Raw genomic sequence first — 26045 nt, 5'->3', positions numbered from 1 at the left:
ACCTCTCTATAATGTGTGTCCTCCAAGCTCTTAGTCATAATTGTGCTCCACTTATCCAGAGGTCAGACTTTTAGCAACCTCTGCCATCTGGAACTCGTCCATGAACCAGACAGGAAAGGCCTGTGAGCTCAGCTGGAGTCGCACCCTGGCTGATGGGAGGATATCCAGTTGACACCAGTGAGAGGTGGCAGGAGGTGGAGAAGGTGAACACCAGAGTGGGCTGTTTGTGCACCCACAAACAGTGAGACCAAACCATAGCCTTCCAAGTGAGAGTCCTTGGTGCATTCAACCATGCCAAGTATTGAGATAGTATTGAAGCCTTCTGACTTCTACAGACACCAGACACACATTATAGTACACAGATATGCATGCAGGCAAAATTCCCATGCAAATCAAATAAACAAATCTAAGAAAGGAAAGAAAGAAAACGGGAGACTATAAATTTGATTTCTCTTGGATTTCCAGTCACTTTTTTTAAAATTTTTTTTAAACAACTCCATTTAGTGGGATTTGGAGATGGTCAGCGGGGAAAAGGATTTGCTGTGTAAGTCTGATAAACTGAGTTCAGATCCTCAGACCCCACCTAAAGAGCTGGATGCAGCAGCTCTCATCTTTAATCTCAGCATCCCTATAGTGAGATGGGAAGTGGACAGTTACTCTGGGGTTCATGGACCAGCTAGCCTGGAGTATACGTGATGCTGACATGGCCAAAATGATAAGAGAGACCCTGTCTCCAAAAGGTGAGGAGGAGAATCAACCCCCAGAGTTTACCTCTGACCTCCACATGTGTGCCCAGCCCTCGCCCACACCCCCACACCGTACCCCAAAAAGACTTTTGGTATTTTGTCATCACTTCATCTGGATAATTTATGTCTGTGAAACTTCATTTTTTAAGTACGGGCAAAGATGGTAGGATATGGTAGACAGGCGGGTGTGAGAGGCACTTACCCTACCATTGCTGGTTAGCTGCCTTTTGGGCCTCTGCTCTCCCATCCATTTCTGTGCTTCCTCCAGGGCCACTGGGTGGAAACTTCCAGGGGAACAAGCCTCTCTGCTTCTGGAATCCCTTCTTCTACTTATTAGTGTGGGCTTGTATATTAAATGCAGTGTTGAGTGGCAGTAAGGCTGGCCTTTATGTACTTTCGTCACAGAGACTTCTCTATGACCCTGAACCTGAAGGGACATGTTGTATGCTAAAGAGTACAATTCCACCTGTTCATTGCGTCTCAAATGCCTAGAATTTTAGGTTTCCAGGGGACTCCGATTTGTATTCTCATGTACAGATTGCATGTTCTGGGCCCCTGTAAGGGCTAAGAGGTTGTCACTTGGCCAAGGTCATACAGGTGGACCCAGGCTGGTCCTTAGGTTTGGGGGTCTGCTTTGCTAGAATGCTTTCCTTTGTTCTGTGGTCTAATGCAGTCTCTCCCTGCTGCAAAATTCAGTGTTGCCCTTACCCGCCGAGGCCTCTTAAGTATGGAGTGAACTTAGAGTGCAGTTGATCTCAAACCACGGCCTGGGCCTCAGCCCTGTCCTTAGCCTCCCTCCTCCCACCTCTGTCTGCCCTCATATCTCCATGGGAACAGCACCGTCGTCCTTATATGGCAACCTTCATGTCTGTGATGGCGCTGCGTCAGGTGCTTTCATACTTACAAATGCAAATCACACGTTTGGGTTTAAACTTGTGTTCAGATGGAGGGTGATTTGTGGGGATTCATAAGGCCAACTCTGCCATAAGCACTCCCCAAGAGCCAGCCAAACTGGTTCCAGACCCTCTCAGGGGTCAACTAAGACCATTAGAAAACACAGATAACTTACATTAAGATTCACAACAGTAACAAAATCACAGTTACGAAGTATAGCAACAAAAGTCATGTTAGGGTTGGGGGTCAGCACGTGAGGAACTGTGTCAAAGGTCGCAGCACTAGGGGAACCACTGCTCTAGAGGAAAGGCGTTGCAGAGGTCATTGATGACTCCCTCGGAGGAAATGGCAGGGGGACTCTGCATCTGGATTGTGTTTCTGATTTACCAGGGTGGGGCAGTATAGGTGGCAGGCAGAGGAAAGGTCACAGAAATTGCCAGGTCCTGGCAGAGGCTTGTTTGTCCCTGCAGGCTAGTGTTTTGGGACTAGTTGAGTAGCCCAGCTTGCACTGGGGAAGTGCTATAGGCATTGTGCATGGCGAGTGGCCAGGCAGGGGCCATCCTGCATACAATGCTGTGTTCCCTGGTTTTGTTGTAGGTTGGTCCTAACGAGGACTCAAGAGTATTAGGCTGCCACCTATGCCATCCATCAAATGACCGTGGGTCATGGCGGAAAAAGACAGATAGCAAGATTTGATATCCAATATGGATTGATATCTATTAATTGGAAAGTTTCCTTATTTTTTAATATTTATTTTTAAGCTTGTGTGTGTGTGTGTCTGCCCCTGTGTGTGTCTGTGTATGGATATATACACATGAGCACAGGTGTCCATGGAGGCCAGTGCTGTACAGGTAGTTGTGAGCTGCCCAGCATGGGTGCTAGGAGCCTAGGTGTGGTCGTCTGGAAGAGCAGTCTGTGCCTTTAGCTGCTGAGTCATCTCTCCAGACCTGCAAGCTTACTTATCTTGAGCCTTGCTTTACCTCAAAAGTGAGGCTCCTGCTCCAACTGCCTTGCTGTAATGCACAGGACCTTGGGGTTGGAAACACTGCCTTCGTTACTATCTACCATGCAGCCCAGCACACAAAGGGCATTTAATATTTTCACTTTTTAAAAATTTTTACATATATGTTGTGTGTTCTTGAATTCATTTATATGCACCATATGCATGTAGAAACCTGTGGAGGCCAAAGCAGGGCATCAAATCCCCTAGAGCTGCAGTTACAGATAGTTGTGAACTGCCTTGTGTGTGCTGGGAGTCCGTATCCTCTGTATGGAACCAAAGGACAACCTGGAGTTAGTTCCTTCCTTCTACCTTCCAGGGCTTGGAGCTCAAGTAGTCAGGCTCTGAGGAGTGAATTTACTCACTGAGTCATCTTGCTGGGCCCCTCATTATCCTTTTGTAGTAAATCAGACACCTTTTGGGAAGTGCTGACTAATGGGAAGGAGTTAGAGTGTCTGCAGGCAGAACCCTACACAGAGATTAGGGATCCCTCAGTGGTGAGACACATGCCATATGGATGCTGACAGATGTCCTGTGGAGAGATGTCAGAGGGACCAAACCAGGCCACAGGTGTTGAGGGTCTCTGATATCGGAGCCACATGACCAACTGGGGCGAGGTCCATTGAAAGAACTGACAGATCAGTGTATACCAAGTCTTAGTAAGTCGCTAAGAATTCAGGAATGCATGTGGCTGGTGCGTGCTGATCTTCAGCCCTGTGCTACGTGCTTGACTTTTAATAGTTCATTACTTCCTACCCTTCACCCCAGCTTGTCCTGAAGTGCCAAAGAAACCAAAGTTGTTTTTGAGAGTTAAAATAGAACGGCTTGACGGGGATCTGTTCTACGCACACTGTAACTTGTCCGCTTTAAGTGGGCATTCATTGAACTCGCTTAAGTGTCTCGTTGTGTAGCACCTCTATAGTGTACATCACACACACACACGTACGCTAATGAACATGATACATGTGTGGTTATCTTGAAACGTCCCCTCTGCTCCACTGGAAATGAACCCCTCCTCCTGCCTGGTGGCCACTGGTTTTTGGTTTTGTTTTAGAGTTTTATAAAGGGACTCATGCTATGCAGCCCCTTCAGTGACCTTACTCCACTGTGGTCATCTGTCCCTGCTGCCTGCACTCTCAAAGCAGAGACCACTCTGCTTTGTTGCTCAGCCTTGTTACGTGGACATGTCATAATTTTAAAATCAGCTTTATTAGGCAACGGACAGTTGAGTTTTGTCCAGGTTTTAGTTGTAGTGAGTAGGAGGAGCTAAGAACATCCCAGCTCAGATCTCTGCAAACAGATGTTTCTTCTTTTCTGAGACAAGAGCTGGCCTTGAACTTGTGGCTGTCCTGCCTTTTACTCCTGAGTTCTGGCCCACATGTGTTCACTGCCATGTCCTATTTGTGTGACTCTGCCATTCTGTTTTCTCAGGCTGTGATACCACTTTTAATTCACTCAGAACATGCAAGAGTCCCAGTCACTCTGTCTGGGCGGCATTATTAGCCTTTTTGTCATTTTAGGGGTGTGCTGTGGCATCTCACTGGGATTTAACTTACATATCCCTGGTAACCATGGTATCCAGCATGTCATGTGTTCAGTGGCCTCTGGGCATTCTATCTGATGTAACTGTCTGAACTTACACAGTGTATATGGTTTCTTATGAGATACATCACAGGAGTGGAGAGGTTGAGGTGCTGGATGTCTCTCACTGGATGGGGCTATCAAGAGAAAGTGAATGTTTCAGGGGTTCTCAACCTTCCTAATGCTTTGACCCTTTAACCTAGTCCCTCATATTGTGCTGACTCCCATAAAATCATTTTGTTTCTACTTCATAACTGTAATTTTGCTACTGTTAAGAATCATAATATCTGATATGCAGGAACTGGGGTCGAGACCCACAGGTTGAGAACCACTGGTTTAAGTGGTGATAACCCAAGACAAATTTGTGAAAAATGAACTCTGCAAAAAACAGTGCTGCAGGGGTTCTGTAAGCTGGATTAAATCACCCTTACAGGAAAAAAAAATAAGTGATTCACAAACTGATTTATTTGAAAAATATTTGGGGGGATTTGCAGAGATGGCTCAACAGTTAAAAGCACTTGCTGTTCTTCCAGAGGACTTGGGTTCAGCTCCTGGCACGCACATAATCTCTCATAACTGTTGGTAGGTAACTCTGCTTCCAGGGCACCTGACACTCTGCTCTGGTCTCTGTAGGCATTATACATGTGGTGCACAGACATGCAGGCAGGCAGAGCACCCACACATGTAAACAATAAAAATAAAGGAACAAAATTAAAACTCTTCTGGCATTCTAAAATAAATTCTGGACCTGGAGAGGTAGCTCTCTTGTCTGTGCACATCACTGTAGATTTAGCAGCTGGTTAGAGAAGACAGAGTCAGATTTTCTGTTCATCAGTGTGCAAGGGCTTGCCCAAGATTACGAAGGTAATTTAGTTAGGACTAATGAGGCCTGAGATTCTTCAGAGGTTCCCGAGAGATTCTATAACATGTCTACAATTTTTACAAAACTATAATATCTCTAATAGTTGCTAAAAAGTCTTCAAATTTACATACTGGCACTGGAGAGACGGTTCAGTGGTTAAGAAGAGCAAGTAATGTTCTTGCAGAACTTGAGTTCTGTCCCCAACATTCACATTGGGTGGCTTACAACCTCCTATAACTTAAGCTCCAGGGCAATCTGATGCCTCTGGCCTCCAAAGACACCTGCAGGCTCACATGCACATACACGTAGGTGCATCTCATAATGTAATTAACAACAATAATACATTTTAAAAAAAGATTTGCATGCTAAGGCATGCTTCCCCAGGCATTAGGGGCAACTACCTAAGCATTCTAACCACCCCATAAGCCATAGATGGAGGGGTATGAGGGCATCAGATTTATTTGCATTCCTGTTGGCATGCGGCAGGTGTTGAGGGACTTAAGAACTAGAGTTCATAGGTGGGAATTGCACCAGTGTGCATACAGTGTATGCAGAATTGCATACAGCTCTGCTGTCTTAATGAAGGCTCTTGTATAGACATGAAGTTGGAGAACAGTCAGCATGCAACTGCTGAATCAATGTGTCATCTGAATCAATGACACATTCATAGATGCTGACCCTTCATAGCAGTTTGGTAGTAAAGCCATCCTAGGGTCCCCTGCAAAGACAAATGATCTCACCAGCCCAATTAACTAACTGTTTATTGAGGACCAACTGCTTGCATGGTCCTAGGATGGTGAAGGCAAAAAATTTGCACCTTAGTGATTTCCAAGAAGATGTTAACAGTGGAGTGTGGTTTTTGTGTGTGTGTGTGTGTGTGTGTGTGTGTGTGTGTGTGTGCGTGTGCATGCGAAGGGCAGGTAGTGCAGCATAGCAGCATATAATACTTGTTAAAATATGGCCCATAGCTCTGTCCAGCAGGGACTTCTATAAGGACTGCAGGGACGTGCATGTTACATGCCAGTCACTGATAAAGTTGAAAACAATTTTGTACCACTTCAGAACATTTCTTCTTCTTTTTTTCTTTTTAACAAAGGGTGTCTATGCCCATCTGTTTCCGTTTACTTGTGCAAATCCGTCTCCTCTCTATCTTATGTAATTCGGAGACTGCGGAAAGCATGGTGTGGGCCACTGGCATCGGTGCTACCAGTTCCCGATGAATGGCAACAGCTCTGTGTTCTCACAGAGGCATCTTGGAGGGCAGGATGCCATACATTTAACAATCTGTATTCTAGCAAGGATGCTTCAATCCACTGTAGAAAGAGGAAGTGATTTGAGAAAACACCGGCCTCCTTATCCCCCCATCCATCTCCTGCTTCCATCGAAGCCATGTGCTGGGAGGGGCTGGCACAGCCTCCCTGGTTCCATTCACATCACCCGCCTGCCTGTTAACAACTTGTCACTTTTCCAGGATGTCACTGTGTCATCATCTCTCTCCTTAGAGTCAGCCACAGCAGTGTTAGGTACTAAGTACAGTACAGTATGATCTATGTGTGCCACATTCCCAAAGCATGTGCCCATCAGGGAAGAGACCCCGCTCCGTGCCCTTTGTCTTCCAAGGTTCTGTTAAAAGATTCAGTGGCCCCAGGAAGTCTTAGGTTTCTGAAAGCAAGGTCTCTTTCACACTAACCTCAGGCCATTATAGAAGCATTACAGAGTAACCGCAGCACTTTCAGAGGTCCCCCAAGCCCCCAAATTAAACACCTTTTTTTTTTTTTTCATGATTCATTGTTCCTGGACTTTTTAACAGTAGTTTACTGTGGACAGACTAAGGAAACAGCACTGTATGAGAACAGGCTGAACAGGACGACGGAGTATTGAGTTGAGAAAGGAGACTCCAGAGAACCACTGTCGCTCATCCTCACCTCTGTGGCCTTGGGAAGGGCAAGGCCTCTCCGAGCCTTAGTATGGCTGCCTATGTTACCTCCCCACTGAGCCAGCTGTCAGTCAGAGCCCTCTGTATTGCAAGTGTCAAGTAGACAAAAGGTGAATTGCTGCTGCTCACCTTCCGGCATACAGTTGGTGATGGCCCTGACTTTCAGGCAAGTGGCATTCCCATAGGCATTCTATCTGTCCAAGCCAGGGAGATACAGCAGGCGTTCTAGTTTAAAAAGTGCTTTCTGCTGTTTATTATTGGCTTTGCTTTTATAGTCCCTTGTTCATTGTAATAACTAATCACTGATTTTTTTTTTTTTTTTTTTGAAAAAGGAAAACTTAGGGAGTTGGTTCTCTTTGTTGTCTACCATATAGGTCCTGGGCGCTGAATTCTGACTGGTTGCAGGTGCCCTTACTCACTGAGCCAGCCAGCCAGCCCAAGCTGTCTTGGAGGCATCAAAGCCCTCTCTCATGTTGCCTGAGGTGGAGTGAGTTCTGTGCATGTTGGTTTTACAACGGACAGCCTACTGGTTGGAGAAATACTTTAAACTGTATGTGTGTGTGTGTGTGTGTGTGTGTCTGTCTGTCTGTCTGTCCGTCCAGTCTTCTGTGTTGGTTCCCCACCCGCTCTCCTGTAAGCCCATCAAAGCAGACACAGCTCACTGTGTGTTAGCCTCTGTGCATTTGGCCTTTGGAGCTGGTACATCATTGTTCATTGTACTTCTAACTGTGAGCTGGGGTTTGCCTGTCCTTGGGTACTGTCCATGAGGCTTGTGCTTTGGGATGGTGCTTGCAATGCATGAGGTGGGCAGGCATTGTGTCCTGTAGCCTGTCAGGGACCCTGGGCCTTTTCCTCTGTCATCAGTTTCTGCAGATGTTCCTGTAGGCTCAAGGGAGTCTGGCTGTGCCATTTTGTGTGTAGAAGGCTCAGCCAGGGCTTCCCACTTTCCCTTTTCCCTACAATTTCCAGTTTTTTTTTTTCTTCCTCTGAACTAAAAACAAAAAGTCAGGATAACTAATGGCCAGAGCCCTTCCTTGGGGAGGGACCTGCATCCTCCAGTGAGGAAAATAAACTTCCCTGCTGCTGACCTTTGCAGCACAGCCAGGAGCTGCCTCTGCCCTTCGCTGCACTTCCTGTTGCTTTCTCAGTGACAGGGACCCAGCCCAGCCTTACCTTTGCCTCATCCTTGATCCTGCTTGCCTGCCTTCCTGCTGCATCAGGCTCGTACTTGCCTAGCCCTGGCCACATTTCTCTTCTGTGTATGGCCTCCACTCATCCCCTGTGCTGCGATTTTGGGGGTGGGGGTGCTATCTGAAGGCTTGGTGGCTTTTAGCCAAAAGCTTCAATTAAAAAAAAAAAAAAGAACAGGTGACTGGAGAGATGGCGCAACTATTCAGAACACTTGTTGCTTTTGCAGAGGTCAAGGGTTTGGTTCCCAGCACCCACCTGACCGCTTACAACAGTCTAACTCCACTTACAGGGGATCTGACTCCCTCTTCTGTTCTTTACAGGTGGTCATAAATGTGGTGTATTGAAATATATGCAGGCAAAACACCCATATACATAAGCATCGAGTAAATCTTTTTTTGTTTTGTTTGTTTGTTTTGTTTTTTCAAGACAGGGTTTCTCTTTGTAGCCCTGGCTGTCCTTGAATTCACTTTGTAGACCAGACTGGTCTCAAACTCACAAAGATCCGCCTGCCTCTGCCTCCCTAGTGATGAAATTAAAGGCATGTGTTGCCACCACCTGGAAATAAATCTTAAAAACAATTAGGAGCTTCTGCTTCTCTTGGGGGCCCCTAAACTTGTCAACACCTCGTTTCCTATGGTTCTTAGGCCCCTGTGTTTGTGACCAGGCCAAGGCTGGAAGAAAGCCACCAGTGTGTGGCTCCCTTCTAGTCTAGGACAGGGGAACCAAGTTGTCTTTTGAGTGTTTTAGCAGCACTGTCTCATCACCTGAAAGCATTTGATGCCCAACAATGAAGCAGGCTATTCTGGAGGCTGGGGGCTCGAGCCTATTCTGTCTTTACCCTATAACTTCTTATGGGGACCATGAAGGGACTTGCATTGTCCTAGAGCTAAATGGAGGAGCAGAATATGAGTCCTTGTTTTATATCTAGGAATAGCCCCTCTGTGTCCATCTATACCCTTCCCCAGGGGATCCTAGACAGCCTCACCTCCCTTCTAAGCAGCCACCGTCAGGTAGCCTTGCTGCTTTGCTATGGTTTCAGGGACACTGTGGGGTGGGGTGGTCCTTATCTTAATCAGGATGCTTTGTCACTCTCCAGCAATTCCATTTCAAGCAGATGCTGCTGTCCTATTTTAGGAATATGGTGAGTGTGGTCAGGAGATTAATTGTCATGTGGAGATGTGGGAATGGAAGTGGCTCTCGCAGGAAGTCTGGGTCTCAAGATGAAGAGAACAAGTTGCTTGGAGCAGGAAGGATGCCCTGGTGGTTTCTGTGCATCCGTGGCCCTCCCTCAGTCTGTCTTTCCCTTTCAGTAATCGTACCACATAGATTAAAGAGCAATACAAGATTAGTGCGTGGATATGGCAGATTGGGGTGGAAGCTGTGGAGGGGGCCAGGCCAGTGCTCACTGCCAGCTACTGTATGGGCCTTGGAGTTAGGCCCCCAGCTGTCTGGTTAAATGCTACATCCTCTGTGCTCTTGTATTTTAGTGTGTTTCTCTGATGCTACCCGGGCACCTGAGGACTCCATTTAGATCTAGGCAGGACCCTCCAGGAACCCCAGAAGAAGGCACAGGGGAAGGACAGACTAGCCCCAGTGTGGGAGGAATGGGTGAGAGTACATGACCATTCAGCACTTTCAAAGGCATCTTTGAAAAAAATGATTCCTGTACCAGACAGCATGGGGATGGGGCAGCAGCCAGCCTGTAGCGTCCCCCTTAGCTTTCTGTACCCTCCACGTTCTGGCTGTCCCTGATTCTTCTGCCACAGGGCAAAAGTGCCAGATCCTTGGGGGTGGGAAACAGGAACTCAGGAACCGAAGTCCGAGAAATCGACCGAGTGTAGCAGTGATCTATAATCTTCTTGCTTGAAAAGTCCAGTAGTAGATGTATTTCAGACACAGGCAAGTCTTGACGCCTCCGAGCGCTGGGATCAAAGGCTTGCACTACCACTACCTGGTTATCGGGGAAAGGTTTAAAGAAGGCTTGGGGGGCACAGGATGGGGGTGAGAAGGTATTATTTCTCTCAGGCACAGTGGCAAAAGTGAGACGTGGGGGTGGGGTGGGGCTGCCTGTGGCCTCCTGGCTCTGGCAGGGCCACTGTTTGGAAACAGTAGGGACGCAGCTCTGGGAACTAGCCTTTACCTTTCCCAAATTGGCTGTTGCTCTCCAAACCCTTTGATCAGTTCAAAGCCAAATAAGTGGTCTGGGGTGAGTCTCTTAAAGTATTTGAACCATTTTCTTCTGCTTTGAGTTGGAAAAATGAATGAGGATTTTGCCGGCTGGCCTAAGAATTGTCTAATAGGATAGAATTCAAGCGCTCAGTGTCAGTTGCTGTGTGGTACTTGAAGTTAAGCCCCTGACTGACTGTCTTGTTAGATTGTACACATTCTGTGGTAGTTATATTTAGTGTTTCTTAGTGTGTTTCCCTGATGGTTACAGGGTACGTGCCTCAGTGGTGGTGTAGCCGTGTGGTTCACCCAAAGGGCTTTAGTGAGGCCAGGGCTTAGGGGACAGGGTAGGTATGGGTGGAGCATCATCTTTGTCCCTGACTTTGACACTGTGAGGACTGTACAGGGAGAGCCGATGGGGAGCACAGACTTGCTGGATCCCCTTGCACAGGGAGGAGCTTCCTAGGAATCATAGTCAAGTACCCCAACATAGAGTCTCTGACTTAGGGGAGGAGGGTTTCGTGGGTTATTGGTGACCACTTCCCCACATCCCTGCACTTTATACCCCATTCATTTAACCCTAAATATTAAAGCTAAGAGGACAAGGGGCCTCCCTTCTACCAGGCTGGCTCAGGGCACCCTTTGTTGCCCTTATGGGGATCCTGTAGGAGGTGCCAGGAAATGTTCTGAAAACCTAAATACACATGAGAAAAAAAAAACCCTTGCTATTGGTTCTCAGAGGCAAGGCAATGGTCAGGAAGCTGGCGTGAGCTGGTCAGGAAGGTTCATTATTATTTATTTGTTATTAATTTATTCTTTGGCAAGTTCATATGTGCACATAGTATATCTTGGTCTTTCTAGCTCCCATTCCTTCCTCCCACCCCCATCCCTTCTGACACTTCCACCTTCGTGTCTTGATTGTATCTTCTTTTTCCTCCAGTTTCCCCATTTCCCCTTCCCCTCCCCTCCTTCTGCACTGTCATCATCATAGTCTACTAAGGCCACATAAGCGATGCCTGATGGAATATTGACTGATCTGTTAGGCTTGATCTTGTGCTTATAAATGGAACGGCACTATGCAGGGTATACTGGCCACGTCATATCCAGAAGACAGTGTTTTACCAAATTCATCCTTGCCGTCCTCCTCCTGATGGTCTTTGCACCCCCCTTCTCTGCCATGTTCCTGTGGGTGTTAGTTTTGGAAACTTTTTTTCTCTGATCTGAGAATAATTTATCCTGATGATAAGGACAGCCCTAGGTGGAAGGTATGTTCCTAACAGTTACCTATTGGAATGGTTTAGCTTGTGCCCCTCTGAGAAGCAGCAGACACCAGGTTGGTGTGTCTGCTACTGTGCCAGCCGCATATGGAACACTAACTAGCTGGTGACCCTAGCTGAGGATGTAGACCTTGTTATTTTCAGCTTAGGAAGCCAGTGAATGCTCTTCAGAGGGCATGGATTCCTGGAGAATTCCCATTTCCTTGGGGTCCATTGTCTCAATAGTTTTGATAATCAAGATGGAGAGACAAGTGTCTCTTTAGCACATCTTCAATGCAGCCTGGTATATTCTCTTCTCCAAAGACACCCAGTACTGCTTTGTCCCATTTTTAGTATATGCGTATTGCTTTAAACTTCTGGTCACAGTTACATGGTGTTCCCCTGAAAGAACACATAAAACACAAGTATGACAGCTTGTAGACAACAGGAAGGCATCCACGGGACCTGGCATGCCTGACAGGATGACAGGGTAGTGGTTAGAGCCATGGTGTGTGCTATGTGTGAAGGTGTCCCAAGTCAGACCACATCACCTCAGGAAGCAAAGCCCTCCTTAGTTTTGAAGGCGGGGGGGTGGGGGGAGGGGGCTGTGTGAGATGACCTCCCTCCCTGTTTGTGTTACCGAAGTGAAGTTTATGTAGCGTGCTTGAGCCTAGTTTCCTCGGGAAATCAGTCTAGGATCCCACTGTCTTCTGGGCCTGAGAAGATACAGAGGCTGGCCTCAGCCACCAGCAAACGGTCACCTTCCCAGCCTCTCTGTCTGTCTCTGCAGCAGCACAGCCAAACAGTCTGCTGTGCCGTTCTCTCTTGACTTTTTCTGTCTTCTGTCCCTTCAGTAATGGCTGGGCATATTCTGGGATGATGTCCTCTGGTCTGTGCATGGTTCTTCTTCTGCCATGGCTCATCTCCTGCCTCAGCTCTGTAACTGTTTGTAGTCGGAGGGGTACCAAGTAGGATTGTCAGTTACATAGATAGACATCAGGACATTGGACCATCCAGGGTCTCTTATGGCCTGCTGGCCCTTCCCTGGGATGGGCATCATGCAGGCTGTGTCAGCAGCCTTCTCGTGCCTCCTGTGCGCTGCCGCCATGCATGCTTTCCTTTCCTGGTCTCCTCAGGCACTTGCAGGCTTTTTGTCTGTTTCAGTAATCAGTTTGAATCATGACAAAGCTTATGTTCATGGGCATCTGTTTCCTTTTCTCTAAATAGTGACGTAGCATAGTCTAATTAGCAGTTGGGTGTGTTCCCATTGGTGTCTGGGGTGTGTGTGTGTGTGTGTGTATAGCCTCTTGCGTAGTTGTTTTTGAAAGTTGATGAAACTGAAGCTGCTTCTTGTAGACCCACCATTTCACCTGGGATGTGTGGGACATCTGGGGACAGGTGTGTTCTCTCCCTTTACCTGTCCATTCCACACGGCCCCGTTACCTTCAGTCACATCAGACTGCTGCCTAGCGCCTAACAGTTTCCGCATAGTTGATTCTCTTGGGTGATGACAACTTTGGGTTTTCCCCCTTCTCCAGTTCTAAAAGCATTACCGAGAATGTCTTTGCAGAACCAGTTTGTGGGAAAAGAGGGAAGTGGATTTCAGCCCTAGAATGGCAGGGTAAAGGTGAGACACTTTGCTCCCTTCTCCCCGTTGTGTACCGAAGCCTTCTGCTGGGGTTTCCCCACCTTTCGCCTGATTTCTTCATTAGTCAGTGTTTCCTGGCTGCCCTGGGTCTCCTGTGGTTTCATACTTCATAAGCCCCCAGCCCTGATGGCCTCTGTGTCCACATCCAGAGAGCTGTGGGGTGAGGCTTCTACCCACAGGCTGGGTTAGCTCACCCTCTGCAGCCCACAGGCTGGGTTAGCTCACCCTCCTCTGCAGCCCACAGAGCTGCTTTCACGTTAATCATGTATTTATCCTTAAATAAACGAATGCATAAGCACACCCTGGTAAACCGTTCAAAGAGTGCCAAAATTTTAGTCTCTTGGCACCATTTTCCACCTCTCCTCTAGAGCCACGTGATGGCTTCCTGTGCCGCCCAACCAAGGATTCTCCGTGTTTATTTTTACATGTGGGAATATGCAGCTTTGAGTATTGCTGCTTTCCTCATTGTTTAATGTGTTCCTCCCTCATGTTGTTGCGGTCAAAGGTAAACAAATGCTCAATGGCAGGAGAGTAGGAAAGGAAATAAAATGCAGGATATTGAAATCCTTTCATCTGTCTAAACTTCAAGCATAGCGAATGCACCCAGCCTAATGATTTGTTGCCGTGTTGCATCTTTCTTCTCGCTTTCAGCTGTTGTTGTTGTTGTTCTTGAGACAGTCTCACACTCTAGCCCATATAAAAATCACAGCAATCCTTCTGCCTCAGCCTCCTGGGCGCTGCGATTTCAGGAGTGAGTTACCAAACCTGGCAGCTTTCAGTGTGTGTGTGGGAGTGTGTGTGTGTGTGTGTGTGTGTGTTATTGGTTTATGATGACGCTGGTTTTTCTCTCTACTTTCTTGTGATGAAATTTTTTTTTTAATAGTTATAATCTCATCTCCTGCAACACACTGTTGCTTTCTTCTGTGTACATTGCTGTATGCACAGGGGAGGGCAGTTCTGCTGGGTGATCTGTGTCAGAGTACAGCCTGCTTTCCTACCCATGCACAGTGGTCAGTAAGTTGGTAAGGTGGTGTCCTGTGGTGGTGGCACCTTCCTCTGAAGGTGTGCTCGCTGGCCAGGCTGCGATAGGAATAGAATCCTACTTGTATAAACCAGGATTAGGACAAACATGGAGCCAGGGTGTGTTTTTTGTTGCCTGCACTGCAGTGTCACATACTTGAATATTAGATTGAATCCTTCAGTAAGCTTGTAGTTCGCCAGCCATGGCACAGTGGCACATGTAGCTTTGCCTTTTATTTTGAGTTTTTATGGTATAATATTGCATGTGTTTTGTTTTTAGCATTTTTGTCAAAAATCACTTGTAGTCTGTGTACACAAAGGCTGTCCTGTCCTGTCATTACTCTGGAGCCTTCTTTGGTACAAATTTGCGCCGATTTGTCTGAGCTAACCCTCTGACACACTTGTGGGGTTGTCCGGTTTGGGGCTGTTTTGAGGAGTGGTATGTATATCCTTGTGTTTGACTTCTGTCATTAGATAATAACCACGTGTCCCCCTTCCGGCTTCACTGGAGGTACGCACATTTCTTGCAGCTTCCATTTGGCTTGGGTATGAATTTGATCTTAATTTCGAGTGACACCTGCTCTTCTCCTGGCCTTGCTTAATTCCCAGAAGGAGCGTAGGCCCATTATTGCCCTGCTATATGGCAGCTCATAGCTGCCATGTGGTCCTGTTAGCCACTGTCCTTTATGCACCGTACTTTGCTCCAAGTCAAGTGTGTGATGAAACCACCATTAATGCTTGTGTGACCTGGCAGAGCTGCCATTAATGCTTGTGTGACCTGGCAGAGCTGCCCTGGGTGTGCTTGGGTTTATTAGCTAGCTTTCAAAACTGTCATTTTCTCTCAGGTTGACCCTTTATGAATAGAGTGAGGGAGACGGGGTGGGCCAAGAGGAGAGGACATAGGTGGTGCCAGCTCCAGCAGAGATGCCTGTGGTCTGTTGGCCTCCTATCCTTCAGACATTATCTTTGGGTTCCAGGAAGGAAGTTGGCACCTTCCCTCTCATGTTTGCTCCATTTGAGATCCCAGAGTACTGGACCATCTTGTTCCTGGACTGGTACGATCCAGTGCTTTTAGGACAGGGCTGAAGGGACAGGCCTGGCTGATGCCATGGAAGGGATGTGTGTGATGGTTTGTATTTGCTTGGCCCAGGGAGTGGCACTATTAGGAGGTGTGGCCTTGTTGGAGTAGGTGTGTCAGTGTGGTCGTGGGCTTTAAGACCCTCACCCTAGCTGCCTGGAAGCCAGTCTTCCACTAGCAGCCTTCAGATGAAGATATAGAACTCTCAGCTCCTCCTGCACCATGCCTGCCTGGATGCTGCCATGTTCTTGCCTTGAAGATAATAGACTGAATCTCTAAACCTGTAAGCCAGCCCCAATTAAATGTTGTCCTTATAAGAGTTGCCTTGGTCATGGTGTCTGTTCACAGCAGTAAAACTCTCACTAAGACAGGACGCTTTCCATGGATCATCTAAGTCAGAGGCAGCAAACTTCTCCTCTGAAGGGCTAGATGGTAATTAAATAAATTCCCACAAATATTTATAGTGAAATTCAGAACATATCTAATAGTCAAGGCCTGTGGTTGAGGGAGATAGGACTATTCTGAGGGCTAGGGTAAGGTTTCCCTCAGCAGGGTGAGTCAGAGTGGGCCTTCTCTCACTCATTACCACATCCACCTGACATGTCCATCCACCTGTCAAAACCATTAAGTTGTGACCAAACAGGGATTTCCCACCCCTGAGCCAGATTAGCTCCTTTGGCAGACTGTGGAGGTCACCCCTTCACTTAGCCTACTATAAGGATGAAGGGATCTGCCTGCTAAGGTTATGGGACCCAAGAAGATGTGGGCTGAGCTACCCTGCAGAGAGAAGGTGGTATGTGACTGGGAATGCTGGTACTATGGAACAAGGAGCACCAGGCTGCCGGGGTGGTTTCCCTGGCCCTGGGACAGACCCTTGAGTGCACAGAGAGACCTTCAGAGGCAGCAGAAGAAAAACCCTAAGGACATTCTGGAACCATCTGAATGTCTATGTGGCTGAAGCTCTGTGAAGACAGCTGTATGCAGACACAAACTATCAATGTTTCTCACTCTAATTGAGTCCCCTGCAGCTTGTGGCTACTGTGTGGGGTAACCAGGTGTGAAAATGCAGTGTCTCTCTGATGGTAGATTTGCCGTGACCCATACCCCATACAGTCTCCATTCCCTCTCCAGGCTCCTCATTTTCAATTACCACCCCAACAAATGTTTATTTTCCTTGGAAATATTTGAGACACATCCCCACTGTCTTATTTATGCAATAAATTTAATCTGTTAAGCTTGTCTTACAAACTAGAGGTCAGCTTAAGTCTAGTCCCTCCAAGTTTATAGGGTTTGGCCAGACATCAGCTGTGGGTCAGGCCGGGCCTATTTTACATCCTTATTGACTTTTACAGTTCTGTATGCTGGTAGTTTGCCCACACATATGGGTGTAGGGTCGTCTCCTTTTTCCTTCTAGGTTTGAGTAGTTGTGGAAGAAGGGGTGGAGGGAGGTGAGTTACAGATAGAAGTCTGAGCCTTCACAGGTACCTTTGATTTCTAAAGGCTGCCAAACTCCTATTATTGTTCTTGCTTTAAGGTTTTGGCAAAGCTTTTTATAGATCACAGATACTAGACTTTCTGTCTTAATCATACCCGTTTCTCCTGACTGGTTTAATCTTGATGATCTATAAATACACGCCGTGATGGAGGTACGGTTTTAGAAGGGAGGGAACCGCTTTTCCCTTGTGTGGGTTTTAATTATAATTACCTCTGCCACCAAGTGCCAAACTCCACTTCACTCTGCTGAACAGCCAGGGGAAAGCAGCAGCTCGTGTTTGTTTATCTACTCATTCTTGAGGCCGGAAATGGCTTCCCTTCAACAACAGGGACAGGACTCAGATGGAGGCGTATTTTTATAAGACTTTTGTGCTGTCCTTGATAGGAGAGAGCATGGTCTCCAAAGCACTGAGTTGGGTGTCGTCCAGGTTCTAGCTCGTTGCAGAGTGCCAGCCCCTGGTACGCCAGTAGCTCACCACCTCCATCCTCTGCTTCTGAGCAGGACTGAGCTATACGCCACAGACGCAGGTGTGCCCCATGACCTGGGGTTACCAGTGGACAGAGTAATTAACTCTACTGGAGAGAAGCAGGCTAGCTTGCTAGCTGATTACCCAGGAGTCCAACACACAGATGGAGCCTGATTGGTTTCTGAAACAGTGTGGCAACAGCCAGTTCCTTCATCTTTGGCTACTCCTGGAATCATTTCCTGCCTGCCTCCAGTGGCCCTGAGATACTCCAGTGCACTCTCTCAGGAGTGTCCCTGGCTTGATAGAATCCTATTCCTTGGCAGACTCTGGTGCACAGTAGGATGTATATACTGCATGCACACTGGCCCCTAGCCTCAGAGAAGGTCACTGGGGAAGGTAACAAGCAATGAAGGTAGTTTTATTGGTATTTCACAGAGCTCAGTGTGTTCAAGTGTTACTGGGTTTCAATAGAAGCAAGCCATGGCAGCAGTCAGCGTTGGTGCGGGGGAAGCATCCGAGGTTGGCAAAGCAGGTCACTGTACAAGGCGAGTCTTGGCCTTCTGCTCTCACCAGGTGTTTATCTCTCCTGGATCCTTGTCTTAGTTTGCTCACCATTGCATCTCCATCATCAGCTTTAGCATCAGGCACATGTACTCAGTAAATCTCAGCTGAAACCCTGAACAAGCAGATACCGCGGGCCAACCAAAGATGAGTGGTTAACCCTTGCTGTGGAGGGATGTCGGGTGGCTTTGTTGGAGGACCAGATACTTGTGAACCAGCCTGCGTAGCTGGGGGTCAAGAGGTAGGAGGATATTCCAGGGAATTGACAATGTTGGGAGGTAGAAGAAAACAGGGAGTTGGGCGAGTATCAACCAGTTCACTGGGACAAGAGCTTGGGGGATAACCAGAAGTGAAGAAGACAGTCCAGGGGCATGGATGGATGGGCAAGGAAAGCTCAGAGCACAGGGAGATTCTACAGCTTATTTGAGTTGGGTATTATGAGTGCCAGGAAGCGTGTGATAGTCTCTCCTTTTACACCTTGCACTTAAAGCTTCCAGGGAGCTCAGTCCTGCTGCTGTGGGTATCTTCTGCTGTCTGTGAGGCGGGTGGGAGGAAGGCGGCCCTTCTTGTTTAAGTACAGGTCAGATAAGTTCTGGTGGATTGCAGACACTGGCCAAGACAGATTCTTCAGCAGGAGTCATAGATTGCATGTTTACTAGATCCAATGTGCTTTGTAGCAAGGGCCACATGGGAAGGGAACTCCCAGCCGTGACAGCACACTGATTCATGTCTGTATGTCAGGCTTTACTCCCCACCACATGGGTGGTGGCTCTTCAGGAACCAGTGCTTGATACGGCCTGAGCAAACACTGCCTGGAGGCTGGAGGACTGGGGAAGCTGTGAGGGACAGTTCAGTGCAGTGTTTTGTGGGTTAGTTACTGTTTCTTTCCCCTTGAGATATAAAATGCCCTTTTATATCTCAAGGTCCAGAGTAGATGGGAGATGACCACCCAGGAACGCTAAGAGTTCATTTGGGGGTTAGGGAGATGGCTTAGTAGGTATGAGAGTTTGCTATACAAGTGTGAGGCCCTCAGTTTTAAAACAACAACAAAACAACCCAGAGTTCACATAAAAAAAAAAAAAAAAAAAAGCCAGGCATAGCCATAACCCCAGAGCTGGAAGGTGAGGGCAGGTGGATTCTGGGAATTAAATGACCAATTTCTGTCCCCAAAGGCATAGGGTGGGAAGTGAAGAAGGAGGACATCAAGTGTCCCTTTTTCTGATTTCCACAAGTGTGCGCCTCCCCACCCATTCCCCCCACACACACCATGATTCCACATAAAAAGTCGGATACGGTAGCAGGTGCCTGTAACCCAGCACTGAGGTTGTGGGGATGAGGCAGGAGTATCTCTGGGACACATACACCACACTTAATATCATTCCTTATACACAAAAAGCTAACTCATTATAAGAAATTTTGATGTGCCGAGTGGTGGTGACACACGCCTCTAATCCCAGCACTTGGGAGGCAGAGGCAGGCAGATTTCTGAGTTCGAGGCCAGCCTGGTCTACAGAGTGAGTTCCAGGACAGCCAGGGCTTCACAGAGAAACCCTGTCTCGAAAAACAAAACAAAAAAACAAAAAAACAAACAAAAAAAAAAAAAAAAAAGAAAGAAATTTTGATGCAAGGTCAGCCTGTGCTATGTAATACGGCAAGGCTGTCTTTAAAACCAAACCTGGGATATTTAGCTCTGTGTATGCTTGCCTAGGGCCAGGGTTTGATCTTGACATACCTAAGGGGTCACTCAGAGTACATCCTATGTGTTCCGACAAACACACAGTGTAATAAGAACTTCCCCCCTCCTTTTACTACACCTGGTGCCTCTTGATCACTGTTCCATTTAAAATTGTCAACTCCAATCTCACCTGTCTGTTACACCACAGAAAATAGCCATTGTGACCTCAGACCGAGCACTTACAGAGGCCAATGCTGGAAGCCCATTCAGCATTTTTAGATGACAGGTCACTTCAGTGTTAATAGTCACCGCCATGACTGTTCACTTGGCCTCACTCTCACCGTTCCCAGAGTGCTCAGTCTTCTGTCACAACTCCTTGGCATCCTTTGATCTACTGAGCTGTTTAACTGAGTTTTGGGAGAGTGTTCAAGCTGTTTCTTTGGTGGAAGCTTAGCTGAGTCGATGTATCTGTTGTTGAACACCTACTATGTGCAGCTGTTGTAAGTGCCACTTACTGCTGCTCTGTGAAGGTGGCTCTGTAAATATTTGCTGAATATTAACCACGTGAGTGTTTGTTTAAGCATTCAGCCTTGCAAAGCTGTTACAGCTGAATTCTGGAAGTGAAATCCGAGGCTTGGAGAGGATTAGGAACAAGCTTCCTAAACACAGCTAATAGCCTTACAAATGCAAAGCACTGAGCTTTTTTATGTGGGGCAGGTCTGGTTCTGTGACTGCTGCCTGTTCTTTGGAGCCTGCAGGGCAGGGCAGGGCAGGGCAGGGCAGGGCAGGGCAGGGCAGGGCAGGGCAGGGCAGGGCAGGGCAGGGCAGGGCAGGGCAGGGCCCTCTTTGTGGGGAGGGGCACTTGGTATCTTTGAGACCGTTCTTTCTTTCAAGACTTAAGGACAGCCCAGCTGTGGTAGAACCATCTGTCCAGAGTCACTTGCCTCAGTGTAGAATGCTGTTTCCAGCAGGTGATGTGGGCAGAGGCAGCTTGTATGCTTCAGGTGCCTGAGCTGGTTTTCTGTAAACCAATTGAATTGCTACTCTGTGTGCTTTGGAAGACAAATTTCCACACTATGCAAAGACAGCCCATAGTAGCAGCCTGGGGCCTTGCAGTAGGAACTCCAGAAGGCTTTCATGTGCTGCTGCCCATAGTTACGGTCTGTATGCAAACATGTTATTAATTCACATATTCTCTGTTATTTTAGGCTTTGGACGTGGACCGGATGGTTCTCTACAAAATGAAGAAATCTGTGAAGGCAATCAATATCTCTGGGCTGGGTGAGTCCTCGCCGTTCCCTGGGGTTGGGTAGGGGTGAAGTCCTAATTTTAATCACCATTTGTCAGTGAGTGTTGAGCCTACTGCAGTGAGCATACAGACCAGAGACACCGGCCGCCTACTCCAGAAATAGGCTTTATTTCCCAGTAGTCTGGTTTAGGAATAGTTCCCTGCCTCTGTCTGCCCTTGCATGACACTCCATCAGACTGGATGAGCCCACTCCATCAGACTGGATAGCAGAAGTGCTTCCTGTTTCTGTTCAGTCTGTGCTATGAGTCCCAGCAGACTTCTCTCCGTACTTCTCACCTCTCCTATCATTTCCTAGTTTGGAAAGAAAATGAGTAAATATGCAAGCATAATATGCAGCCACTACTTACCCAGTAATATTTGATTGATTTATAAATGCACTGAAGGAAAAAAAAATCACTTCAGAACCCAGGAGAGCTCGGTTGCTCGAGAATTTGCTGAGCACATGAGGTGAAGCCTGGGTTTGGTTCCCAGCACCTGTGGCACATGTGTGTGATTCTAGCACAGGAAGTGGACGCAGAAGGACCAAAAGTTCAAGGTTATCCTCAGCTACATAGTAAGTTAGAGGCTAGCCCGAACTGCATGAGACCCTGTCTCAAAACAAAACAAGAGTCCCTGGAACTTTGGGCTTAAAGTCAGCAGGCTGTGCAGATGGTAGGAAGGCTGCCTCACGAAAATACTATTAATGATGGAAAATATTTCTGAAAAGTCACCAGATGTCTGTGTGGCCTCATTCAGAAGGAAGGTGTCTTCAGAAAACAGAAATAGTGATGGTGGTAGGTGTTTAAGAGAGGCTGAGAGATGTGGAGCAAGTGGACGCCGCTCAGTGTAAATACCCTTGGTGGTGACGGCCTTCCAGATGCCCCGACGCTGAGGCTTGTGCCATTAGTGTTGAGCATGAGCCGAGGGTAGCTCCCAAAGTCACACTCACACTGAGAAGGACTAGGGAGGATAAGAACTTCTAGGCTGTTCTATACCCTCTGACATCATCTTATCCTCCTGCCCAATATCTACTCCAACTAAAAGAAGATACCTCAAGGTAAGGGAGTCACAGTACAGACACCTGGGGTCCTGAACGTCCCTATAAACCCATATATAGGCACCCAGACTCTTACATTTATTAGGGCTGCTCTCCCACAGGCTGGCTAGCGGTTTGTTCCAGGATCTACCTGTTGAACTGTCTGCCTGAAGGCTAAGGCAGAACCAGGACAAGTAGGTTCCATGGAACTCGGGTCCAGATAGAATGAACATATATGACATAGGAGATTTGTTAGATTGAATCACATGATATGGTCTGGGTAGTCCAACAATGGCTGTCAGCACACCAGAGAGGTTTCGGACCAGCTGATGGATCAGTCCACCAGCCTGGATGCATGAGTAGCCCCTGTCTGGAGCTGAAAGCCTAGAGAATCCCAGGAGAGTTATTGGTTGTCAGTCTGAGGTAGGAGGCCCAAGAAACTGGGTTCTGGTGTTAGAAGGCACAGAGTAGGTGTTCTCACAGATGGCAAGGTAGCCAGGCTAACACCAGTCAGCTTTCCCTCAGATCTTATGTCCAGGCCCCTGCTGGAAGGTACTGCCCACTCTTTGGGAGTCCTCCCTCTGTTTCTCTAGGAGCATTATTCCTGACTTGCTCAGAAGTGCATTTCTTGGTTGATGTTGACTTCACAACTAGTTGAGGCTGTAACCAGGGTAACCTCCACAGTTCTCTTGAGGACCTAGGAACAGATTTACAGAAGTTGTACAAGACCTCCATAGTGAGGCCCTCCAAATGTTGCTAACAGAAACATAGAGATAAGACATGTGTGAGTGACAGGAGGTCAGCACTGCAAAGAGCCCACACTTCACCCTGGTCCCAGTCAGACCCAGCAGGAGCAAAGGACAAGCTGACTCTTACACATGTGTGGAGGGCTGGAAGGTGGTTCTCTGCCTCGGGCCTTGTCCTGCAGAAGGCAAGGGAACAATAATATCCTTTGAACACTCACTGTGGACCCTCAGCTTTCTGTGCATTGTGATAACCTGGACAACAGACTACTCTAGGTAGACAACAGGAGGGGCCTGCAGATCAGAGCTGTCCCCAGGGTGCTCTTTTCCAGGCAGTCACAAAGCCACTGCCCAGCTGCCTTCAGTCTGTTTAGCATCTTGTTGCTTCTCAGGAGGCCAAGAACTCACTAAGGGACTCAACTGTTGACAAATCCCAGATTTCACAAAGCATCTCAGGAGAATTTATTTTAATTTTTAAAAATTGGATTCACTTGGCTCTTTTGAGTTTATAATTTGGAGACTATTAACGCATTGTATAAAAGGGAGACTGTATTTTGGTCAGATTGATGAGAAGTGATTTTGTCACCACATGTGGAAAAGACTTTATCAGAGATAAAAAGGAGGTTATCTTTTTAAAGAGAAAGAAACAGGAGTCTGTGGCTCGTGTGCGGGCTGATGCGTGTGTTCATGTGCTTACGTGTCTCTTATTTGCCTTTCTGACCCACATTGCTGTGCGTGAACCATAAACCTCATCCCATTACCTGTCTTCCTGGAAGCATTTTAGAAGACCAGAGGCACTGCTATGTCTGCTTAAAGTCCAGCAGAATTCCTCTTATTCACACAGAAGTTAGTGGACATGAGCTCCATTCAGAACATGGGGAAGATGAGGGAGGCCTGTAGGAGCAGCAGCAATGGGGGCGGAGCACCAGCAGACAGAATTCTACCAGAACCACCCAGCAATTTCAATGTGCAAATATGGGTTGTTAGGGGACATTGCTGCCTTGATCTCTTCCATGTTCAAGTGGTCCTGAAGCCACAGCTGCCACAGCTGTAGTGAGTGAACTCTGCAGGAACCAGGTGAGGCCCAGCCTCCCATATATCCCCTGGGCTCAGGCCACTCATCAGGGGTCCACTCCCCATGCCCACATGCACATCTTTGGATGCCTCACCATTTCCTGATCTTGCCATGTTTTGACTTCCCTCCATGCACACTCTGATCACTTGAGACCCCAGGAAGGAGCTTTGCTTACTGTCGAAAGCTCTTAACTGATAGGGCTTCACAGTTCGTGGGGACTGTGTCTAGGTCTGTGTTGTTCCCAAGGTACCATATGTTCAGCAAGCTGGCTTTGCACCTGACCTTGGAAGGGGGAATCTTTCTTTTTTTATTATCTTGTATTCATCAATTCCGTTATACCAAGTTTGAATTGTCATAAGGCTGTGAGTCTGATTTTTTTTTTTTTTTTTTTTAAGTTTGGAGTACTATCTTGGAGTCCTTGTTTGAGAATTAAGTGTCATCTCCCTGGAAAGTCACCTGAGGAGACCGTGATTTCTTTCCTCCAATGTTGTTGACGTCGATCACAGCAACAATTTATAGTCTTCCTTTGTAACTACTGTGTTGTGACTCATTCTTCAGAATATATTTGTTAGCCGGGCGGTGGTGGCGCACGACTTTAATCCCAGCACTTGGGAGGGAGAGGCAGGCGGATTTCTGAGTTCGAGGCTAGCCTGGTCTATAGAGTGAGTTCCAGGACAGCCAGGGCTACACAGAGAAGCCCTGTCTCAAAAAAACCAAAAAAAAAAAAAAAAAAAAAAAAAACCCAAAAAAAAAAAAAAAGAATATATTTTCTCAGGGTAGTTTGAGTTGTTTCAGAACCAGTCAGAAATAAATCAGAACATTGAGTGAGGGATTCATCTGCTGACCACTACGGTTGGCTAGTTACATTAGAGCCTGGACAGCTTCTGCTCCAAAGGCTGACTGTTCCCAAAGAGGAGTTCCCAGTGATAGGTTTTAGTGTTTGGTGTCCCAGGATGGCTACTTGTCCAGAAAGAGTGGTCCTTTTGCTTATGTTTGAAACAATAGTGAGAACAGTTGAGTATTTATGCCTGGCCTGTGCTATGTCTTTCCTGGTCTTACCCTTCTAAGTCTGTCCTAATTTGTCATGGACTGGCCCCATATGACCTCTTGCCTGGCCCCAGTTTGTCTACAGCAACTTGGCTCCGTCCATTGCTTTTAGAGCATGTGGAGACTGTCTGTGTCTTTCTCCACACTCCCTGGCTCCGTCACCTGGGTGTGACCTTCCCACCCCTACTGTGTTTCAGGCTGAGACTTGAGGCAGGGTAAGCCTTTCCTGACTCCGGTTTCCTCTGCTTCTGTAGCATGTTTCTGTCTGCCCAGCGACTTCAGGGAGCACACGTTCTTCATTCAGGTTTGCAGGTGGGAAGTGGAGCGTGAGTCTTACTGTGCTAACATCAAAGCATCTTCAAGGTCCCTTCCCCATTTCTTCCAGAAGCCAGCTGTACTCCTTGACTCTCGCCCCTTGTATCTACAGAGCCAACAAATGGCCACTGGAGTCTTCTCACAGGTCATGTCTGAGAGTCTGTACCGTTGGTTGTCACAACGTAATGCTATTTATCCATGCCGGAGTTTATTGCAGTTCTAGAAACAGGAAGTCCCCATTAGGCTACCAAGGTAGTCAGGTGCTCAGGTGGCCCTCTTCGTTTATAGACAGTTTGCTTGTTTCGAGACCATAGCCCTGTAGTCCTACCTGGCCTGGAACATGCTATATAGACCAGACTGGCTAAGAATTCACAGAGACGCATCTGCCTCCTATGTTCCACCACACATGGCTAACAGTTATTTTCTTGGCATACAGGAAGCAAGTCCTCTGGGGTCTCTGCTCATAAGGACATCAATCCCATGAGGGTCTTGTCTTCTGAATTCATCTAAAGCTAACGATTTCCTAGTGACTCCATCTCTTGAGATTAACACATCGAAGGTTTGGACTTCAGTATTAAACTTGGGGATACAGTGTCCAGTCCCACTACAGACACTGAATCTCCTGCCTTCCTCCTTCACATTTAAGTACCTTACAGTTTAAAAATTACATGTGTTAATTATTATTTTGTGTGTGGTGGGGTGGGGGCTGTGTGCACATAGAGTAACTTTCACAGTTCGGTTCTCTCTTCCCGCCATGTGGGCCGAGCAATGGAATTCAGGTTGTCAGGTTTGGCAGCAAGTGCCTTTACCTTCTGACTATCCCGTCATCTAGAACCATCACGTCTCAAACTGGTTAGCAAGTTTAACTCATTCACTCTTATCTCTCCCTGTCAGGCAGCACGCTGTATTCACGGGTTCTAGGGGTTACGGTGTGAGGGATGGGACATTCTCCCTCCCACATCGAGC

The 26045-nt window shown here is 47.3% G+C and overlaps 1 protein-coding gene across 2 annotated transcripts in view; it reads left to right on the top strand.

The window, feature by feature from the left end:
* Positions 1-26045, top strand: part of Asap2 (ArfGAP with SH3 domain, ankyrin repeat and PH domain 2) — a 154678-nt gene that overhangs the window by 36545 nt on the left and 92088 nt on the right. For both annotated transcript variants that reach the window (XM_034514475.2, XM_034514478.2), the window contains exon 2: positions 20784-20856. In XM_034514475.2, coding sequence (XP_034370366.1) covers positions 20784-20856 — 73 coding nt within the window. The remainder of the gene's footprint in view (positions 1-20783; positions 20857-26045) is intronic.

Source organism: Arvicanthis niloticus, chromosome 11 (assembly GCF_011762505.2).
Source record: "Arvicanthis niloticus isolate mArvNil1 chromosome 11, mArvNil1.pat.X, whole genome shotgun sequence".
Classification (NCBI taxonomy): domain Eukaryota; kingdom Metazoa; phylum Chordata; class Mammalia; order Rodentia; family Muridae; genus Arvicanthis; species Arvicanthis niloticus.
The sequence above is the reverse complement of the archived record's forward strand: the minus strand, read 5'-3'. Positions and strand labels throughout refer to the sequence as shown.